The 17,824-nt window shown below is 32.7% G+C and overlaps 1 protein-coding gene across 1 annotated transcript in view; it reads left to right on the top strand.

Annotated features, from left to right (window-relative positions):
* LOC125246938 (GRAM domain-containing protein 2A) overlaps nucleotides 1–8,442 on the top strand; it is a 36,369-nt gene extending 27,927 nt beyond the window's left edge. Inside the window, exons 7-12 of the mRNA XM_048158081.1 lie at nucleotides 3,504–3,575; nucleotides 3,667–3,729; nucleotides 3,803–3,962; nucleotides 5,671–5,764; nucleotides 7,160–7,267; nucleotides 7,355–8,442. Of these exons, the coding sequence (XP_048014038.1) occupies nucleotides 3,504–3,575; nucleotides 3,667–3,729; nucleotides 3,803–3,962; nucleotides 5,671–5,764; nucleotides 7,160–7,267; nucleotides 7,355–7,358 (501 nt within the window). The 3' untranslated portion in view covers nucleotides 7,359–8,442. The remainder of the gene's footprint in view (nucleotides 1–3,503; nucleotides 3,576–3,666; nucleotides 3,730–3,802; nucleotides 3,963–5,670; nucleotides 5,765–7,159; nucleotides 7,268–7,354) is intronic.
* The last annotated feature ends 9,382 nt before the right edge of the window (nucleotides 8,443–17,824 follow it).

Raw genomic sequence — 17,824 nt, 5'->3', positions numbered from 1 at the left:
AATCGAGGAAACTAAATTGTAAATCGAGGGAACGAAATAGTAAATCGTGGGCGCAACTTAGTAAATCGAGGAAACTAAATAGTAAATCGAGGGAACGAAATAGTAAATTGTGCACACAACTTAGTAAATCGAGGAAACTAAATAGTAAATCGAGGGAACGAAATAGTAAATCGTGGGCGCAACTTAGTAAATCGAGGAAACTAAATAGTAAATCGAGGGAACGAAATAGTAAATCGTGCACACAACTTAGTAAATCGAGGAAACTAAATAGTAAATCGAGGGAACGAAATAGTAAATCGAGGGAACGAAATAGTAAATCGTGTGCGCAACTTAGTAAATCGAGGGAACGAAATAGTAAATCATGGGCGCAACTTAATAAATCGAGGAAACTAAATAGTAAATCGAGGGAACGAAATAGTAAATTGTGCACACAACTTAGTAAATCAAGGAAACTAAATAGTAAATCGAGGGAACGAAATAGTAAATTGTGCACACAACTTAGTAAATCGAGGGAACGAAATAGTAAATCGAGGGAACGAAATAGTAAATTGTGCACACAACTTAGTAAATCGAGGAAACTAAATAGTAAATCGAGGGAACGAAATAGTAAATCATGTGCGCAACTTAGTAAATCGAGGGAACGAAATAGTAAATCGAGGGAACGAAATAGTAAATCGTGTGCGCAACTTAGTAAATTGAGGGAACGAAATAGTAAATCATGGGCGCAACTTAATAAATCGAGGAAACTAAATAGTAAATCGAGGGAACGAAATAGTAAATTGTGCACACAACTTAGTAAATCGAGGAAACTAAATAGTAAATCGAGGGAACGAAATAGTAAATTGTGCACACAACTTAGTAAATCGAGGGAACGAAATAGTAAATCGTGCACGCAACTTAGTAAATCGAGGAAACGAAATAGTAAATCATAGGCGCAACTTAGTAAATCGAGGAAACTAAATAGTAAATCGAGGGAACAAAATAGTAAATTGTGCGCGCAACTTAGTAAATCGAGGGAACGAAATAGTAAATCGAGGGAACGAAATAGTAAATTGTGCACACAACTTAGTAAATCGAGGAAACAAAATAGTAAATTTGGCGCGCAACTTAGTAAATCGAGGAAACAAAATAGTAAATTGTGCGCGCAACTTAGTAAATCGAGGGAACGAAATAGTAAATCAAGGGAACGAAATAGTAAATCATGGGCGCAACTTAGTAAATCGAGGAAACTAAATAGTAAATCGAGGGAACGAAATAGTAAATTGTGCACACAACTTAGTAAATCGAGGGAACGAAATAGTAAATCGAGGGAACTAAATAGTAAATTGTGCACACAACTTAGTAAATCGAGGAAACAAAATAGTAAATTGTGCACGCAACTTTGTAAATCGAGGGAACGAAATAGTAAATCATGGGCGCAACTTAGTAAATCGAGGGAACGAAATAGTAAATCGAGGGAACGAAATAGTAAATTGTGCACACAACTTAGTAAATCGAGGAAACAAAATAGTAAATCGTGGGCGCAACTTAGTAAATCGAGGGAACGAAATAGTAAATCGAGGGAACGAAATAGTAAATCGAGGGAACGAAATAGTAAATTGTGCACACAACTTAGTAAATCGAGGGAACGAAATAGTAAATCATGGGCGCAACTTAGTAAATCGAGGGAACGAAATAGTAAATCGAGGGAACGAAATAGTAAATCGAGGGAACGAAATAGTAAATTGTGCACACAACTTAGTAAATCGAGGAAACAAAATAGTAAATTGTGCGCGCAACTTTGTAAATCGAGGGAACGAAATAGTAAATTGTGCACACAACTTAGTAAATCGAGGAAACAAAATAGTAAATTGTGCGCGCAACTTTGTAAATCGAGGGAACGAAATAGTAAATTGTGCGCGCAACTTAGTAAATCGAGGGAACGAAATAGTAAATTGTGCGCGCAACTTAGTAAATCGAGGAAACAAAATAGTAAATTGTGCGCGCAACTTAGTAAATCGAGGAAACAAAATAGTAAATTGTGCGCGCAACTTAGTAAATCGAGGAAACAAAATAGTAAATTGTGCGCGCAACTTAGTAAATCGAGGAAACAAAATAGTAAATTGTGCGCGCAACTTAGTAAATCGAGGAAACAAAATAGTAAATTGTGCGCGCAACTTAGTAAATCGAGGAAACGAAATAGTAAATTGTGCGCGCAACTTAGTAAATCGAGGGAACGAAATAGTAAATTGTGCGCGCAACTTAGTAAATTGAGGAAACAAAATAGTAAATTGTGCGCGCAACTTAGTAAATCGAGGAAACAAAATAGTAAATTGTGCACGCAACTTTGTAAATCGAGGGAACGAAATAGTAAATTGTGCACACAACTTAGTAAATCGAGGGAACAAAATAGTAAATCATGGGCGCAACTTAGTAAATCGAGGGAACGAAATAGTAAATCGAGGGAACGAAATAGTAAATTGTGCACACAACTTAGTAAATCGAGGAAACAAAATAGTAAATTGTGCGCGCAACTTAGTAAATCGAGGAAACAAAATAGTAAATTGTGCACACAACTTAGTAAATCGAGGGAACGAATTAGTAAATTGTGCGCGCAACTTAGTAAATTGAGGGAACAAATTAGTAAATTGTCTGTACGATTTAGTAAATCAAGGAAACAAAATGGTAAATCGAGGGAACAAAATAGTAAATCGTCCGTACGACTTAGTAAATCGAGGGAATGAAATAGTAAATTGAGGGAATGAAATAGTAAATCAAGGGAACGAAATAGTAAATTGAGGAAATGAAATAGTAAATCAAGGGAACGAAATAGTAAATTGAGGAAATGAAATAGTAAATCAAGGGAACGAAATAGTAAATTGAGGAAATGAAATAGTAAATCGAGGGAATGAAATAGTAAATCGAGGGAACAAATTAGTAAATTGAGGAAATGAAATAGTAAATCAAGGGAACGAAATAGTAAATTGAGGAAATGAAATAGTAAATCGAGGGAACGAATTAGTAAATTGAGTAAATCGAGGGAACGAATTAGTAAATTGTCCGTACAATTTAGTAAATCAAGAAAACAAAATGGTAAATCGAGGGAACAAAATAGTGAATCGAGGGAATGAATTAGTAAACCGTCGGTACAACTTAGTAAATCGAGGGAATGAAATAGTAAATTGAGGAAATGAAATAGTAAATCGAGGGAACGAAATAGTAAATCATGCATACAGTTTAGTAAATTGAGGGAACATGCGCACACACTCACATATAAATTAATAAATAATTATATAATTAATCATTTATTTAATTAATAATCATCAGATGATCTCCCCACATTAATTTTACTGTATGGCAGCTAATGACTCATTTGTGTCTGTTTAGGAGAAACATCTGAGATCTTTATTTCAATGTGACTTAATACTTATTTAAATGAAATGATGAATATTCATCAGACAGTTTGCAGTTTAGTTGCTTAAGAGGCTTTATTCAAATGTAATTTGTTTTTTTCTCTGTGGCAGTATGTGTTTGTGTCTCTTCTGTCGCGGGACAGTGTGTATGACGTGCTGAGAAGAATCTGCACACACCTGCAGGTGCATTAATGTTTTATTGTATGTGCATTAATGTTTTATTGTTCAAATGTAAAGAAATACAGAAACATGATTCACTGTGTTTGATCGTCAGGTGAACGGTAAGAAGAGTTTAAGTCTGAAGCAGTACCTGGAGGAACCCGGGTCTCTGTCGACGGTATGAGAAACACACAGTGAAGTTCTCTGTCGTCTGAAGAGCTGTTATCTGATATGAGACTCATTTTGTTCAGGACGAGTTTCCAGTGAGCACAGACTTCACGCCGGTGTTGACATGGCGCAGGAAACCGTCTGCACCGTCCGTATCTTCATCACTGCCGGACCTGCTGGGAAACTCGACGAGCAGCTTGAGCGCAGGAGACGCACCGTACATCGCAGAGACTCCGCTGGAGGGTACGACACCAAACCTTCATATATGACACACGCAAACAATCATATGTGTCATGCATAATGATATACGTGTTCATTACATGTTTGTTTATATATATATATATATATATATAAGTAATAATTGAAATAGTTAATTATAAATTATTTTTTATATAAATTATAAAATAAATGCATTAAAAATTATAATATTAATATAATTATTAAATAATATAATATTTATAATATATATATATATATATATATACATGTATATAAAACATGTTTATCATATATGCTGTGTATAATGGTATACATGTCAATGACATACAAATTCTATATATACTTCTTTTATTTAATAATTTATATATATGTATAATAAATTGTTATACATAAATTATAATAATTACATACTTATTAATGATTAATATAATAATTAAAAAATATATATTATTTTATTATATGTATATTATCATCTCATATATAATAAATACATAGAAATAAATAAATAATAACATTAAATTATTAAATAAACAAGTATATATATAACATGTATATCATATATATGTATACAGATGTTAATGATATACAAATTCTATATATATATATATATAAACATACATAATAAAATTATCTAGTATGTTGTTAATAAATTAAATAAGTAATTATAAACTATATATATATATATATATATATATATATATAAATGTATTTAATAATTTGTTAATGATATTATGTATTTATTATATAAGATTAACTAGTATATCATTAATAAATTAATTATAATATATATTATATATTATATTATATATATATTTAATGAATAAAATAAATGTAAAATTATCTATTATTTTATATATATTATTACCTAAATACAAGTATATATAATAAATACAAAAAATAAATAATAGCATTAATAAATTATTAAATAAATTAAAACATATACATGTAAACGTATATCATATATGATATATATGCTTATGATATATAAATTTTACATAGTTCTCTGTTTTATTTAGTAATTTATTATATATATATATATATATATATATATATATATATATATATATATATATATATAAAATTTAAAACTAAATAAGTATAAGTGTGTGTGTATATATATCTTATGCTGACTGCTCGTGTGTTTCACTCTTGATGCTGTATAGTCGTGTCAATGTTTTTTGTTATTATTCATAATGGATAAAGCACGTGATCCTCTTTAACTGTAACACAAACTCCATCATTTATATCCAGTTTAAATAAGCAAATGTTTGTTTCTCAGTTATTCACGTCTCTGTTGATTCTGCAGTCGAGTGCTCTTTAATGAACTATTGTTCCCTGTTCTTCACGTCTTTGTCCAAATATTTGTGCCGTATTGCGGCTCATATTACGGCATGTGAAAGGGACGGTTTCTGGGCGAAAGGTGAGGCGCTGTTGACACACTGATTTGAGGATAATGTTTCTGGCTGGAGGCTTTTATCTTCAGACGCCGGTCAAACATCCATGACGGAGTTAGGAGAATGTCCACACGTTGTGTGATTATTGTGAAGGCCGGTGCAGTGAGTTTTACATGCTCGGTTTCACATTTGACTACGACACGCCTGTTAACCGAGAGCTCAAGAGAGCTGGATTTGTGCGGCACAGCGATGCATTTGAAACAAACCGTTCTCGGCTCTGCGTGAAGCTTTTGAAAGAACAGAACTAAGCCAGATCTCTGATGCGTTGTGCTCCTCAGAGCGCCGTCTGGAGGCGGAGAAGATCCTGCTGGCAGAACCCGTGGCAGAACTGGGTCACATGGAGTATCATCTGCTGAAGTTCTTCATTCTGCTGTGAGTCTGCGGCACTCAAACACTCAAACATCAGCACTGGCATGATCATAACCCAGATAGAAATCATTATTAATAAACTGTCTTTATTTGAGAGTTTGAGAGAAACACTTGACCTCGACTCTCCAGAAACGTGTTTGTTTTCATGGTGGATTGTCGCCATCTGCTGGTTGTTCAATTGAATTACTCTAAATAAACACCATTGTTTTTATTTTAAGAATATTTACAAAGTCAAACGTAAAATTACCTTATAATATGCCCTAATATAATATAGTCTGTATGAAGTGCTGTATGAGTCTGACCAATAATTAATAACACATTATTTTACAATTTTTATAAATAATAGTGTATAATTATTAACTTAATAGTAATTATTTTATTATAGTAATGAATTATAATAATATGGGAAGTATGAACTAGCAGATTTGATTGACTTTTCAACCAAGAACAAGAACATATAAATATATCAAAATAAATTTATCAAAATAAATATATCAAAAATGTTAAATTATAAATAATAATGTGTAATTATTAATATTATATTGGTAATAATTAATAATGGCTGTGTGAACTAGCAGATTTGTTTACTTGGTTAACCAAGAACATAGTAAAAAAATATTTAAAATGTCAAATAATGTATAATTATTACAAATAATAATGTATAATTATAAATAATTATATTTATATTAATTAATAATGGCAGTGTGAACTAACAGATTTGTTTACTTTTTCAACCAAGAACAAGAACATAATAAAAAATATTAAAAATGTCAAATAAATACATTTATAATTATTACAAATAATCATGTATAATAATAATTATTCAATAAATAATAATTATTATTATTAATTACATTTATAATAATTAGTGTGAACTAGCAGATGTTTACATTTTCAACCAAGAACAAAAATATAATAATTTGAAGTCAATAAATTAAAAATTATTTTTATAATAATTAATAATGGTAGTGTGAACTAGCAGATTTGTTTACTTTCTCAAACAAAAACATAATAAAAATATTAAAAATGTCAAATAAATAAATGTATAATTATTACAAATAATAATGTATAATTATTAATATTTATAAGTATAATAATTAATAATGCCATAGTGAACTATGTGTTTATTTTCTTAATCAAGAACTTAATAAAAATATTTAAAACGTCAAAATAAATTAATTTATAATTATTACAAATAATTATAATGTGTAATTATTAAAAATTATTTTTATAATAATTAATAATGGTGGTGTGAACTAGCAGATTTGTTTACTTTCTTAACAGGAGTAGCTTGACATTTTTAGTCTTATTTTTAATAAATAAAAAAGTCAAGTCTTTGTGTGTAATTAAAGCTGCAGTAAAAGGAAGGATTGTAACGTCTGTGTTTGTGTTTCCCAGCATTATTTTGCTCATCATTTCCTCGTGTTATCTGGCGTTCCGGGTCTGTAGTCTGGAACAACAACTGTCTTTCCTCAACACACAACCGGCAATGTCCATGAGAGAGAGGTACACACACACACACACACACACACACACACACACATGTACCTGCACAGACTGTGTTTGGGCTCTAAGATCTCACTCTCTGTCCAGGTAACCCAGGTTTAACCCCGTGCCAACCCATCAGGAGAGCGCGTCTCTCACCATTACACCAGCTCAAGCACAGGTACAGCACTAGTCACCGAGTAGTTAGCTAATGGACCAGCAGAGGGCGCCGGTGAGCCGCGAGAGCCGGACTGCTGACCTGTGAAGATTCCCACAGCAGGAATATTAGCCATAGTTGCCTGGCTTCACTAACACCTCCGCGTTCAGGACGGATGATCAGGGTTACGTTGGTGACACTTTCATGTTACGGAGAACGTTTCACATTTTTAACTCTTTCTGTGTCAATATTGTTGTTTTTATGGAGCAAACATTTCTGTTATCCTGCCCCAAATGTGCATGTTTACCAGTGTTTAGTGCACTGCCAGAATCACCTTCATGAGTATTTTTGTCTTGTTCACCGGTAAAAGTATGCCAAGATCCTAAACGCGAAGGTCACGGGTTCGATTCCCGGGAAAAATTACGTTGTTTTGGTTTTTGTACAATGCATTTTTATACCAAATTTCAAAAAATGAACTTAACTCAAGAGAAATTCTCTGAAAACGTGTCTTAATATCTTATGCTGTTTTGTTTGCAGGTTTTTTTAATGATATTTTTACTGAAAAACGAGACAAAATGCGAATTAAGAATGATTTTTGCAGTGAACAGATGAGATGTTCTGGGTTTTCTTGTGGACTTGAAGAGAAAAGTAAGAATTGATATTATTCACACACATTTCAAGATCATTTCAAAGCAAGGACGGAAGGTGAAAGGTCAAGGTCAAGTGAATCTGAGAGGGTTTAGTTGTGAAGGACTGGAGTTTGGGTTCAATCATGGTTAGATCTCCTGTTGACTGTATTAAAGTGCATTATGGGGCGTCTGTAGGTCGTTACGTACTTGAAATATACGCTTGCATTTCTGGCATGCTAGATGATGTAGGATATGGATATTTAATAGTTGTGCTGTAAATGAGAGATTGTAGTCGTGATGTTTTTGTACATGCTCATGATTTCTGCCACGCTGTAGATGTTTTATAACTTTCTTTCTGACACAAGCAGACGGGAGGTAGAAAGTTCAAACTAATAAAAACTTTCACCACATTCTTGTTTCTAAGAATCATTTATGTGCAAAATCTGATGATTTTAACAAAGACTTTTATTGTTTCTGTTGTTTTTTATTAAGAGTGTGTTCATTAACTGACCGCTAGGATTGTCACGGTCAGAGAAAAACTGTAAATATTAGACGAAAAATGTAAAACTGTGGTTTTTAAGGCCTGGAAAAGTCAACATTGCTATAGTGAATATTTAAATATACCCTTTTAGAAATCTTTATTAAATTGTTAAAACTAAATAAGGCCAGATCACACCAAGAAAGATACCATAAAATTATAAAAATTGTGTTCACACTACAACCATAATGATAAAGAGGCTCAATATTATTATTTTCCCCTGATGATGAAGAACAAATATTAAAATGTTTTGTCTGTATGGTAAGATGTTTTTAGTTGTTAATACTGAAGGGTGTTTACCTGTATTCATCCAGTTGAGGGCGACAAACAATCAAACAATTTTCAGTTGCATGAGCTCAACAATGTATAAAGCAAAATAAATAACTAATACAGACAGGTTAACAACGATAAAATATCAATGGTCAAATAAATAAGGAAATTAAATATATTTGTAGCTTTCTAAGTTACAAGATAAGAGTGCAAAGATTATGCTCTTCTGAAAGAGTGTGTTTTTTTATATATATATATATATATATATATATATATATGGGTCAATGACGTGACAGGTCATTTATTTGTCCAAAGGCCTTAATAATAATAATAAAAAACAAAGATATGACATCCAAAGTATGTAAGGTAGTACAACTAGATCTCTTTTATTGGATCAAAAAGGTTTTAATTATATTTTGTTACATATAAAGGTTTTTTAAAGATTTTGAAGCGTCAAAAGGTCATTCGGTTTAACCGTCCAACCGCTCATTTGTGATTAAAATATCGTAAAATGTAATAAATGTATATATTTTTTTATTCTGGCATGATTTTATAACATCATACATCAACATAGTGCAAAATGGTGTTAAAATTATTTGAAGAAGTTATGCTTTGTTATGAGAAATAATGTCCGGAAAAATGAATTTCATTGATGTCATTCGGAGTAACTGATATAAAGAGACCATTTTGGATCAAGTCATGCGGTCAGTATCATGTGACAGGATGTGACATCATTCAGACACCTGCAAAAGACCACATGGTCATGAAGCAAAGTAACTAAATTTGATAAATTCATGTTTTCACTTGTTCATACGCATGACCCGAAACATCAGGTCATTCGGTGCAACCGCTATAAAACATGGAAAATGTTGTAATATTTTAAAAACTTGAACTAAATATAAAATGTTTGATTGTCCTTTTAGATATCAGCCTGTTAGCATTGTTTGAAAATATCGTCATTCGGTGAAACTTTGGTTAAATTTTGTCCATCTTGTAAAAAAATGACAAAAGCAGTGTTAAATTATTAAAAAATTATATATATATATATATATATATATATATATATATATATATATATAAGACGTGTTTTGAATGGGAGAAAGTGTAACGGGCAATATGGCGGAATAAGTCCCGCCTTCTAAATAAGAGCCAATCGCCGACTGGTAAAGTCATCGCGTCACTGCAGCAGCCGTTAGAAGCACTGGTTTCTATAGAAACAGTCAGACGCGCGCCTCTGAAATGAGGCACAGGAGACGCGCATTTACATCTGCGCATGCGCATTAGCTTGATCCAGCCTAAAAAACAGTTTTTTTAGATTTGATTGGTGATTACAAATATGAAATTTAATCGTAAGATTGGCGAACAGTTTTGGAGAATTTTCTGTTTCCCCATTCAAAGAGATTGCATGATGCCCAGGATGCCCGAGAGCCGTTTCAAAGATGGCCGCCGAGTGAAATGACTTGTCTTAAAGGGACTTTGACAACAAGTAACTGTTAAATAATCATCTGGTCTGTTCTTTCTCAGACTTATTTGTGTGCACATGTCAGGTTGTATTCATCTATAAACTGTATTATCTACGGCACACCTATATAACGAAAACTTCACAGAAGAACGATATCGTTGGAATCGCGTTCAAGATGATTTTTTTTCTTTTTTTCCACTGATGGATGATAAAAACATCGACAGCCAATCAGAATTTATTCTACTCCAAAAGAGCGCGAGCATTTAAAGAGACAGACGACAAAACTGCAGCGCGCGCTTATAATAAACAGAACGCTATTGTTTTTTGCTGTGGACGCTGAATAGTTATTGTTATAGTCATCATTCTTGTTTTATTATTATCTGAAAAAAAAACGTTCTTAGCTGAAGGTTGATGGTTTGAAGTGGGAATCTGCTGCAGCTTCATGGCCAGCAGTGACACACCTGGTTCCTCGAGGCCTTAAACTGACATCTGAGGTGAGCAATTCCTGGAATGTTTCATCCGACCCCTCGAAGGGTCACTGAACGCTCATTCTGAAGGGAGTTTCACCTCAATTACTCAATGATGCTGCTTTTGTGTCCCACAGAAGAAAGAGAGCCATGGGTTTGGATGGAAAAGAGGGAAAGTAAATGATATTCGGAGGCGTGTCGGATTCAGATCCACTCTGTAGTCTGAGTGTGTTTAATACAGTCACAGAAGACTCTGAAAACAGCTTCATTTGAGTCTGTTATTCGCATACGGAGGGTTTAGTTAAAGCATGCTTCAGTAAAACCGTCTTTTATGGGTCTTTTGCGGTCCTAGCTGAGAGACCAAAGGACATCAGGGGCGAAAAATAACACGGCAGTGAATTTGTGGTCAATGAGAACAGCATTTCTCACTCGAGATGGTTTAAAACAGGCTTCATTAAACCAACATAACCAGCCAAACACACAATATATAGGTTACTTTTAATGCTTAAAATGAGGCAGTCTAGAGAGTGGTTCAGTGGATGAACATGTGGAGCCATAAGAGGAAGACTTCCCTTTAAACCTTTATGTATAATACATTATAAAAGTATTTTAATACATAAATTATGCAGCTTATAATGCATTGTATGATCTCATGAATATTTATAACCACAGTTATAATACTTATGTTACGCCTTTAGAAAGTATATACGTTAAAACACACAACAAACAACCAGTTTCAGATGTAATGAGGAATCTGCAAATATTATAGTGCATTTTAACTTTGGTTAGTTATTTATGAAGAGATATAATGCATTATAACGTACATTATGAATACCTTTATAGTCCATTATAACCTTTAAGTGTTACCGATAAATATTTTCAATATTTTTGGTCTATTTTCCTGGTAAGAAAGATTTTAGATTTCCAAGATGTGACATAAAAAGTCGAAATTATGACATACTAATCATGATTATGACATAAAAATCATAATTATGGTATAAAAAAAGTCAAACTAATGATATTAACATCGTAATTATGACTTAGTATTATGGTATGAGATGAAAATCAAAATTATGACTTTTTTATGCCGTAATTATGACTTAGTATGTCATAATTTGGACTTTTTACTGTATGTCATAATTATGACTTCATCTCAACATGACTCAGTATGTCATAATTTAGACTTTTCATCATATAAATAAGACTTTATATGTCATAATTTTGACATTTTATGTCATAATGAGTTAGTATGTCATAATTTTGACTTCATCTCATAAATATGACTTAGTATGTCATAATTTCAACTTTTTGTCATAATTATGACTTAGTGTTTCATAATTTAGACTTTTTAATGCCATAATTATGACTGTTCATTCCATAAATATGACTTAGTATGTCATAAATTTGACTTTTTGTCATAATTTCGACTTTTTATGCCATGATTTACAAAAGTGTGATTTTTTTTTCTTATGTGGCAGAAATGTTCTTGCATGGTCCAAAACTTTAAGTCAAACGCCAAAACACTGAATGAAGTCCGTAAAGGGAAAAAGTCCTTTCCGCATGGATGAATAAATCCCGTTCATACTTCCCTGAAAAGCACTCGCGATCAGAAAGACAGTCACCTTGTCACCATCTGTCCTCTCTGTCGGAATGGACTTGGCAAGTCCTGGATCGACCCTGCCAGGAAGACGGACACATGTGGATTCCAGAAGAGAACACTCTTAAAGGGACAGTTCACCACAAAATGAATCTTCTGCCATCATTTACTCAGCCTCATGTCATTCAAAAAATAGAGATTATGACGTACCAAGTCATAATTATGATCAAAAAGTTATAAATAGTTATAATTGACACATAAATTCAAAATTTTGAACTTTTTAATCTCATAGATATGACTTAGTATCTCATAATAGCTCATTTGCTATTAATCTCAAAATTAAGACTCATAATTTAAATTTATTTAGATTTTTATTTTCAAAATTTACTTAGTATGTCATAATTTCAACTTTTTATCTCGTAATTTTGACTTTTTATTTCAAAATTACGACTTAGTGCATTAATTTTGACTTTTTATCCAATAATTTTGACTTTTATGTCATAATTTGGACTTTTGTGTCATAATTTCAATATTTTGTCTCATAATTTTAACTTTTTATCAAATAATTTTGACTCTCAAAATTAAGACTGTCATAATTCAAACTTTTTGTCATAATTTTTATTTTCAAAATTATGATTTGTCATAATTTCAATCTAATAATTTTGATGTTTTATGTCATAATTTGGACTTTTATGTCATATTTAAATATTTTATCTAATAATTTTGACTTTTTGTCATAATTTTGACTATTTACCTCATCATTTTGACTATAAATCCCAAAATTAAGACTTTTTATTTCAACGTTTTGTCATAATTTATCAAAATTTTATCATCATTTTATCAAAATTATGACTTAGAATTTCAACTTTTCATCTCATAATTCTGACTTTTTATTTTAAAATTACAACTTAGTGTAACAATTTGGACTTTTTTTCATAACTTCAACTTTTTATCATAATTTTTTACATTTATGTCATAATTTCGATATTTTATCTCATAATTTTGACTTTTTATGTCATAATTAAGACTGCCATAATTTCAACTTTTTGTCATAATTTAAATTTTTATTTTCAAAATTATGACTTGGTATGTCATAATTTCAACTTTTTATCTCATTATTTTTATTGTTTATCTCCAAATTAAGACTTTTTTTCATAATTATGACTTAGTATGTGATAATTATGAATCATAATTATGATTGACCAAAGCCTGATTATGTTTTCTTATGTGGCAGAAATGGGTTTCCATACAAACCCTGTGGAACTGACTCAAATTTACAGTAAGTCGTTATTATTTGATAATTTCCCTCTGTTAATGCTGTCAAATCTATTTTCCTATATTATGAAACTTATAGCAGTATAAATTAAAATTCAAATGTAAAACAGAAGCTCTGAGATTCTTCTAAACATCTCCTTTTGTGTTTTTATAGAAGAAAGAAACATAAGTGTGAATAAATGATGGCAGAATGATAGTTTTCAGGCGAATTGTTCCTTTAACTGGATTCTGCTGGCCGTGATCCAGTCGACCCTGCAGGACTGGAGTAAATCTCCTCCACCTTTCTAACACAAACACTGTTTATTTTACTAAGGTGGATCCAGAGAAAAGATGCCCCAAGTGTTCTTACACAAAACACGGAGATCAGATTCTCTGCGGACTGATATTTCACAACCACTGCAGCTCTGGAGCTTTTTAATAATATAAATAGTTAATAACACTTTGAGTTTGTGGAAAAGAAGTGTATGTGTAAAAACCAGAACTTCAGGTCAAAGTTTGGTCAGTTTGTGTTTACTGATTTGTTCCACAGTAAGATTATTATATTGACAGGTTAACAATATAAAGGCTGTGCAATATTAAATAAAATTCAGGGTTAATTTATGGCAAAATTGTTCTGAAAGTTTTTTTATTGTGTAACACTACTAAAAACTTGTTTTACTTGATCTATCTTACTCATAAAGTCTAGACATATTAATTTGGCTTTTTAAACTGAAATGTGTCATTCTTTCATTCTCCAATGAGTTTATTCTCTAAGGAAGCACTTCTGTTTTTATTGCAGATTCTTTAGACTTAAAATAGAACCGAGATACTTGCACTTGTTAAATTCTTGCAAATGTCGTGTAGTAACTCTCCCCAGTGAATATTAGCTTAATGTTTTGTGTCTCTTTCTCCTGATAAAACTTTAGTGTGATTTAACATCAGCTGTGGAAATAAAGAGCAGCTAATCCCACCGTCTCTGTCGAGTAACTGTTTAATGAGCTCCAGTATTGACTGAGGCCATAAAATGATAGGCAGCACATATATTTTCTGTGAACTTTGCAGTGTTTTCACTGGCAGACGAATGTCTTTGTGAGGTAACAAATTCTCCGTGTTGAGTTTTTTCATGGAGAAGACGGAACGGAACGCAGCGGTGATGTAATATATAGGGTGGATGACAGGTAAAGACTTTTATTAACATAGTGATTTGATACAGGGCAAAGATTAGAGCGCTCACCGTAAAAACATCTGCTTTCTATAAAGCCCTTCAGTGAACCTATAGAATCCAGAGTGGAGCGTGACTCTGTTAAAAACCCATTATCCTGATCACAGAATCACTATTCAGAAACAGTGCTACTTCTTTTCACGTTATATATATATATATAGTATCTTAACTTTCAGTTTTTAAAAAATGTTCTATAAATGTTTTTTCTAGGTTATGCGAATGTTAAGGGAACGTTCCATTTTATCATTCTTCAAACATTACTGGAATGTTACTTTTGAATGTTCTCTGATACGGAGCGCCACACATGACATGCAAGGAAAAAAAAAGAAAATTGTGCGCAATTTACTTATCTGTTCCCTCGATTTGCTAAATTGTGTGCGCGATTTACTATTTTGTTCCCTCGATTTGCTAAATTGTGTGTGCGATTTACTATTTTGTTCCCTCAATTTGATAAATCGTGCACATGATTTACTATTTTGTTCCCTCGATTTGCTAAATTGTGTGCGAGATTTACTGTTTTGTTCCCTCGATTTGCTAAATCATGTGCGCGATTTACTATTTTGTTCCCTCGATTTGCTAAATCGTGTGTGCGATTTACTATTTTGTTCCCTCGATTTGCTAAATCATGTGCGCGATTTACTATTTTGTTCCCTCGATTTGCTAAATCATGTGCGCGATTTAGTATTTTGTTCCCTCGATTTGCTAAATCATGTGCGCGATTTAGTATTTTGTTCCCTCGATTTGCTAAATTATGTGCGCGATTTAGTATTTTGTTCCCTCGATTTGCTAAATTATGTGCGCGATTTAGTATTTTGTTCCCTCGATTTGCCAAATTCTGTGCGCGATTTACTATTTTGTTCCCTCGATTTGCTAAATTGTGTGCGCGATTTACTATTTTGTTCCCTCGATTTGCTAAATTGTGTGCGCGATTTACTATTTTGTTCCCTCGATTTGCTAAATTGTGTGCGCGATTTACTATTTTGTTCCCTCGATTTGCTAAATTATGTGCGCGATTTAGTATTTTGTTCCCTCGATTTGCTAAATTATGTGCGCGATTTAGTATTTTGTTCCCTCGATTTGCCAAATTCTGTGCGCGATTTACTATTTTGTTCCCTCGATTTGCCAAATTGTGTGCACGATTTACTATTTTGTTCCCTCGATTTGCTAAATTGTGTGCGCGATTTACTATTTTGTTCCCTCGATTTGCTAAATTGTGTGCGCGATTTACTATTTTGTTCCCTCGATTTGCTAAATTGTGTGCGCGATTTACTATTTTGTTCCCTCGATTTGCTAAATTGTGTGCGCGATTCACTATTTTGTTCCCTCGATTTGCTAAATGATGTGCGCGATTCACTATTTTGTTCCCTCGATTTGCTAAATTGTGTGGGCGATTTACTATTTTGTTCCCTCGATTTGCTAAATTATGTGCGCGATTTACTATTTTGTTCCCTCGATTTGCAAAATTGTGTGGGCGATTCACTATTTTGTTCCCTCGATTTGCTAAATGATGTGCGCGATTCACTATTTTGTTCCCTCGATTTGCTAAATTGTGTTTACTATTTTGCGATTTGCTAAATTGTGTGCGCAATTTACTATTTTGTTCCCTCGATTTGCTAAATTCTGTGCGCAATTTACTATTCTGTTCCCTCGATTTGCTAAATTATGTGCGCGATTTACTATTTTGTTCCCTCGATTTGCTAAATTGTGTGGGCGATTTACTATTTTGTTCCCTCGATTTGCTAAATTGTGTGCGCGATTTACTATTTTGTTCCCTCGATTTATAAATCGTGCATGTGATTTAGAATTTGTTTCCCTCAAATTGATAAAAAGTAACATTTAAAAATGTTAGATAAAGTCCAACTTTTGAATGTTACATTTGAATGTTCTCTGAACATTCTAAAACAAGTAGTAACATTTAAAAAAATGTTAAATGAATGTCCAACTAAAACTTATCAGGAAAACGTTCCATGTACAATGTGTAAATAATGTTTTTGTGCTGTCTTTTTGAGAACATTATTAAAGACCAGATAACCTTGTTCTATAAACGTTACTGGAAGAAACTTTGAGAACATGAGCTCAAGTTCTGAGAACGTTCCCTGTTAGCTGGGTGGTGAATCAAAAGAAAGAAGAAAGAAAAGAAATCATATTAAATACAAAATAGTATATTTGTAAGTATATATAATGATATCATTTGTTGTTGTACTGACATTGAGCCTGACAGAATGATTCACATTTCTTTGTGAGAACTTCAGGATTGTCTTTGTGTTTCGTTTTATGGCCTTTGGGCCGTTGTGATATTTTGTAATCCAGTTCATCCCCATTCAGTTAGTCAGAGGAAATTTGCATTATTCACTGTCTAAGTTTCACAAACAGGTGTCAGTTCTTCTGTCACAATTCAGTTTCAGATTCACAGAGTTAGTTTCACTTTGAGATGATGGTGAGTCAGTGAAAATCCAGTCAGTCATTCAGAGTGGACTGAAGCGGGATCACACGTCACGAGCGTCATTCTCTGAGGAACAGCTCAGCTCTCAGACGCGTGTTCACACCTTGTACTGACTAAAGCTGTGAGATGTTCTAGCTGTCAGTTTCCTGTAGAGACTTTCATCACGAGGACAGTCACAGTGATTTGAAGAGAATTAGATTTAAAGCCAAATTCCCATTCTTAATCAACACGTAATATAGTAAATGTTGTTAAACATTTCTCTGCTTTAGTGTGTGGTGTGAGTTTGTCATTCTCTGCAGTGTTTTATTGGATCCATAAAGTCTAATGTGGCCGCAGTGCTGAAATATCCCAACACAGCATGGAACGTGCTTATAACATGGAAAATATCACCAGGCCCAGATGACCAGCGCCAGGGAATCTCTATCGGCCTTGTTTGGGATTCTTTCACTTTTCCCTGTTTTATTAGTTATTTTTCTGTCAGTTTTCTGTGGAATTTTATTTTTAAGAGCATTAATCAATGAATCATGTTGCTGTTTGAT

Source organism: Megalobrama amblycephala, linkage group LG15, assembly GCF_018812025.1.
Source record: "Megalobrama amblycephala isolate DHTTF-2021 linkage group LG15, ASM1881202v1, whole genome shotgun sequence".
In the NCBI taxonomy this organism is placed as follows: domain Eukaryota; kingdom Metazoa; phylum Chordata; class Actinopteri; order Cypriniformes; family Xenocyprididae; genus Megalobrama; species Megalobrama amblycephala.
The sequence above is the reverse complement of the archived record's forward strand: the minus strand, read 5'-3'. Positions and strand labels throughout refer to the sequence as shown.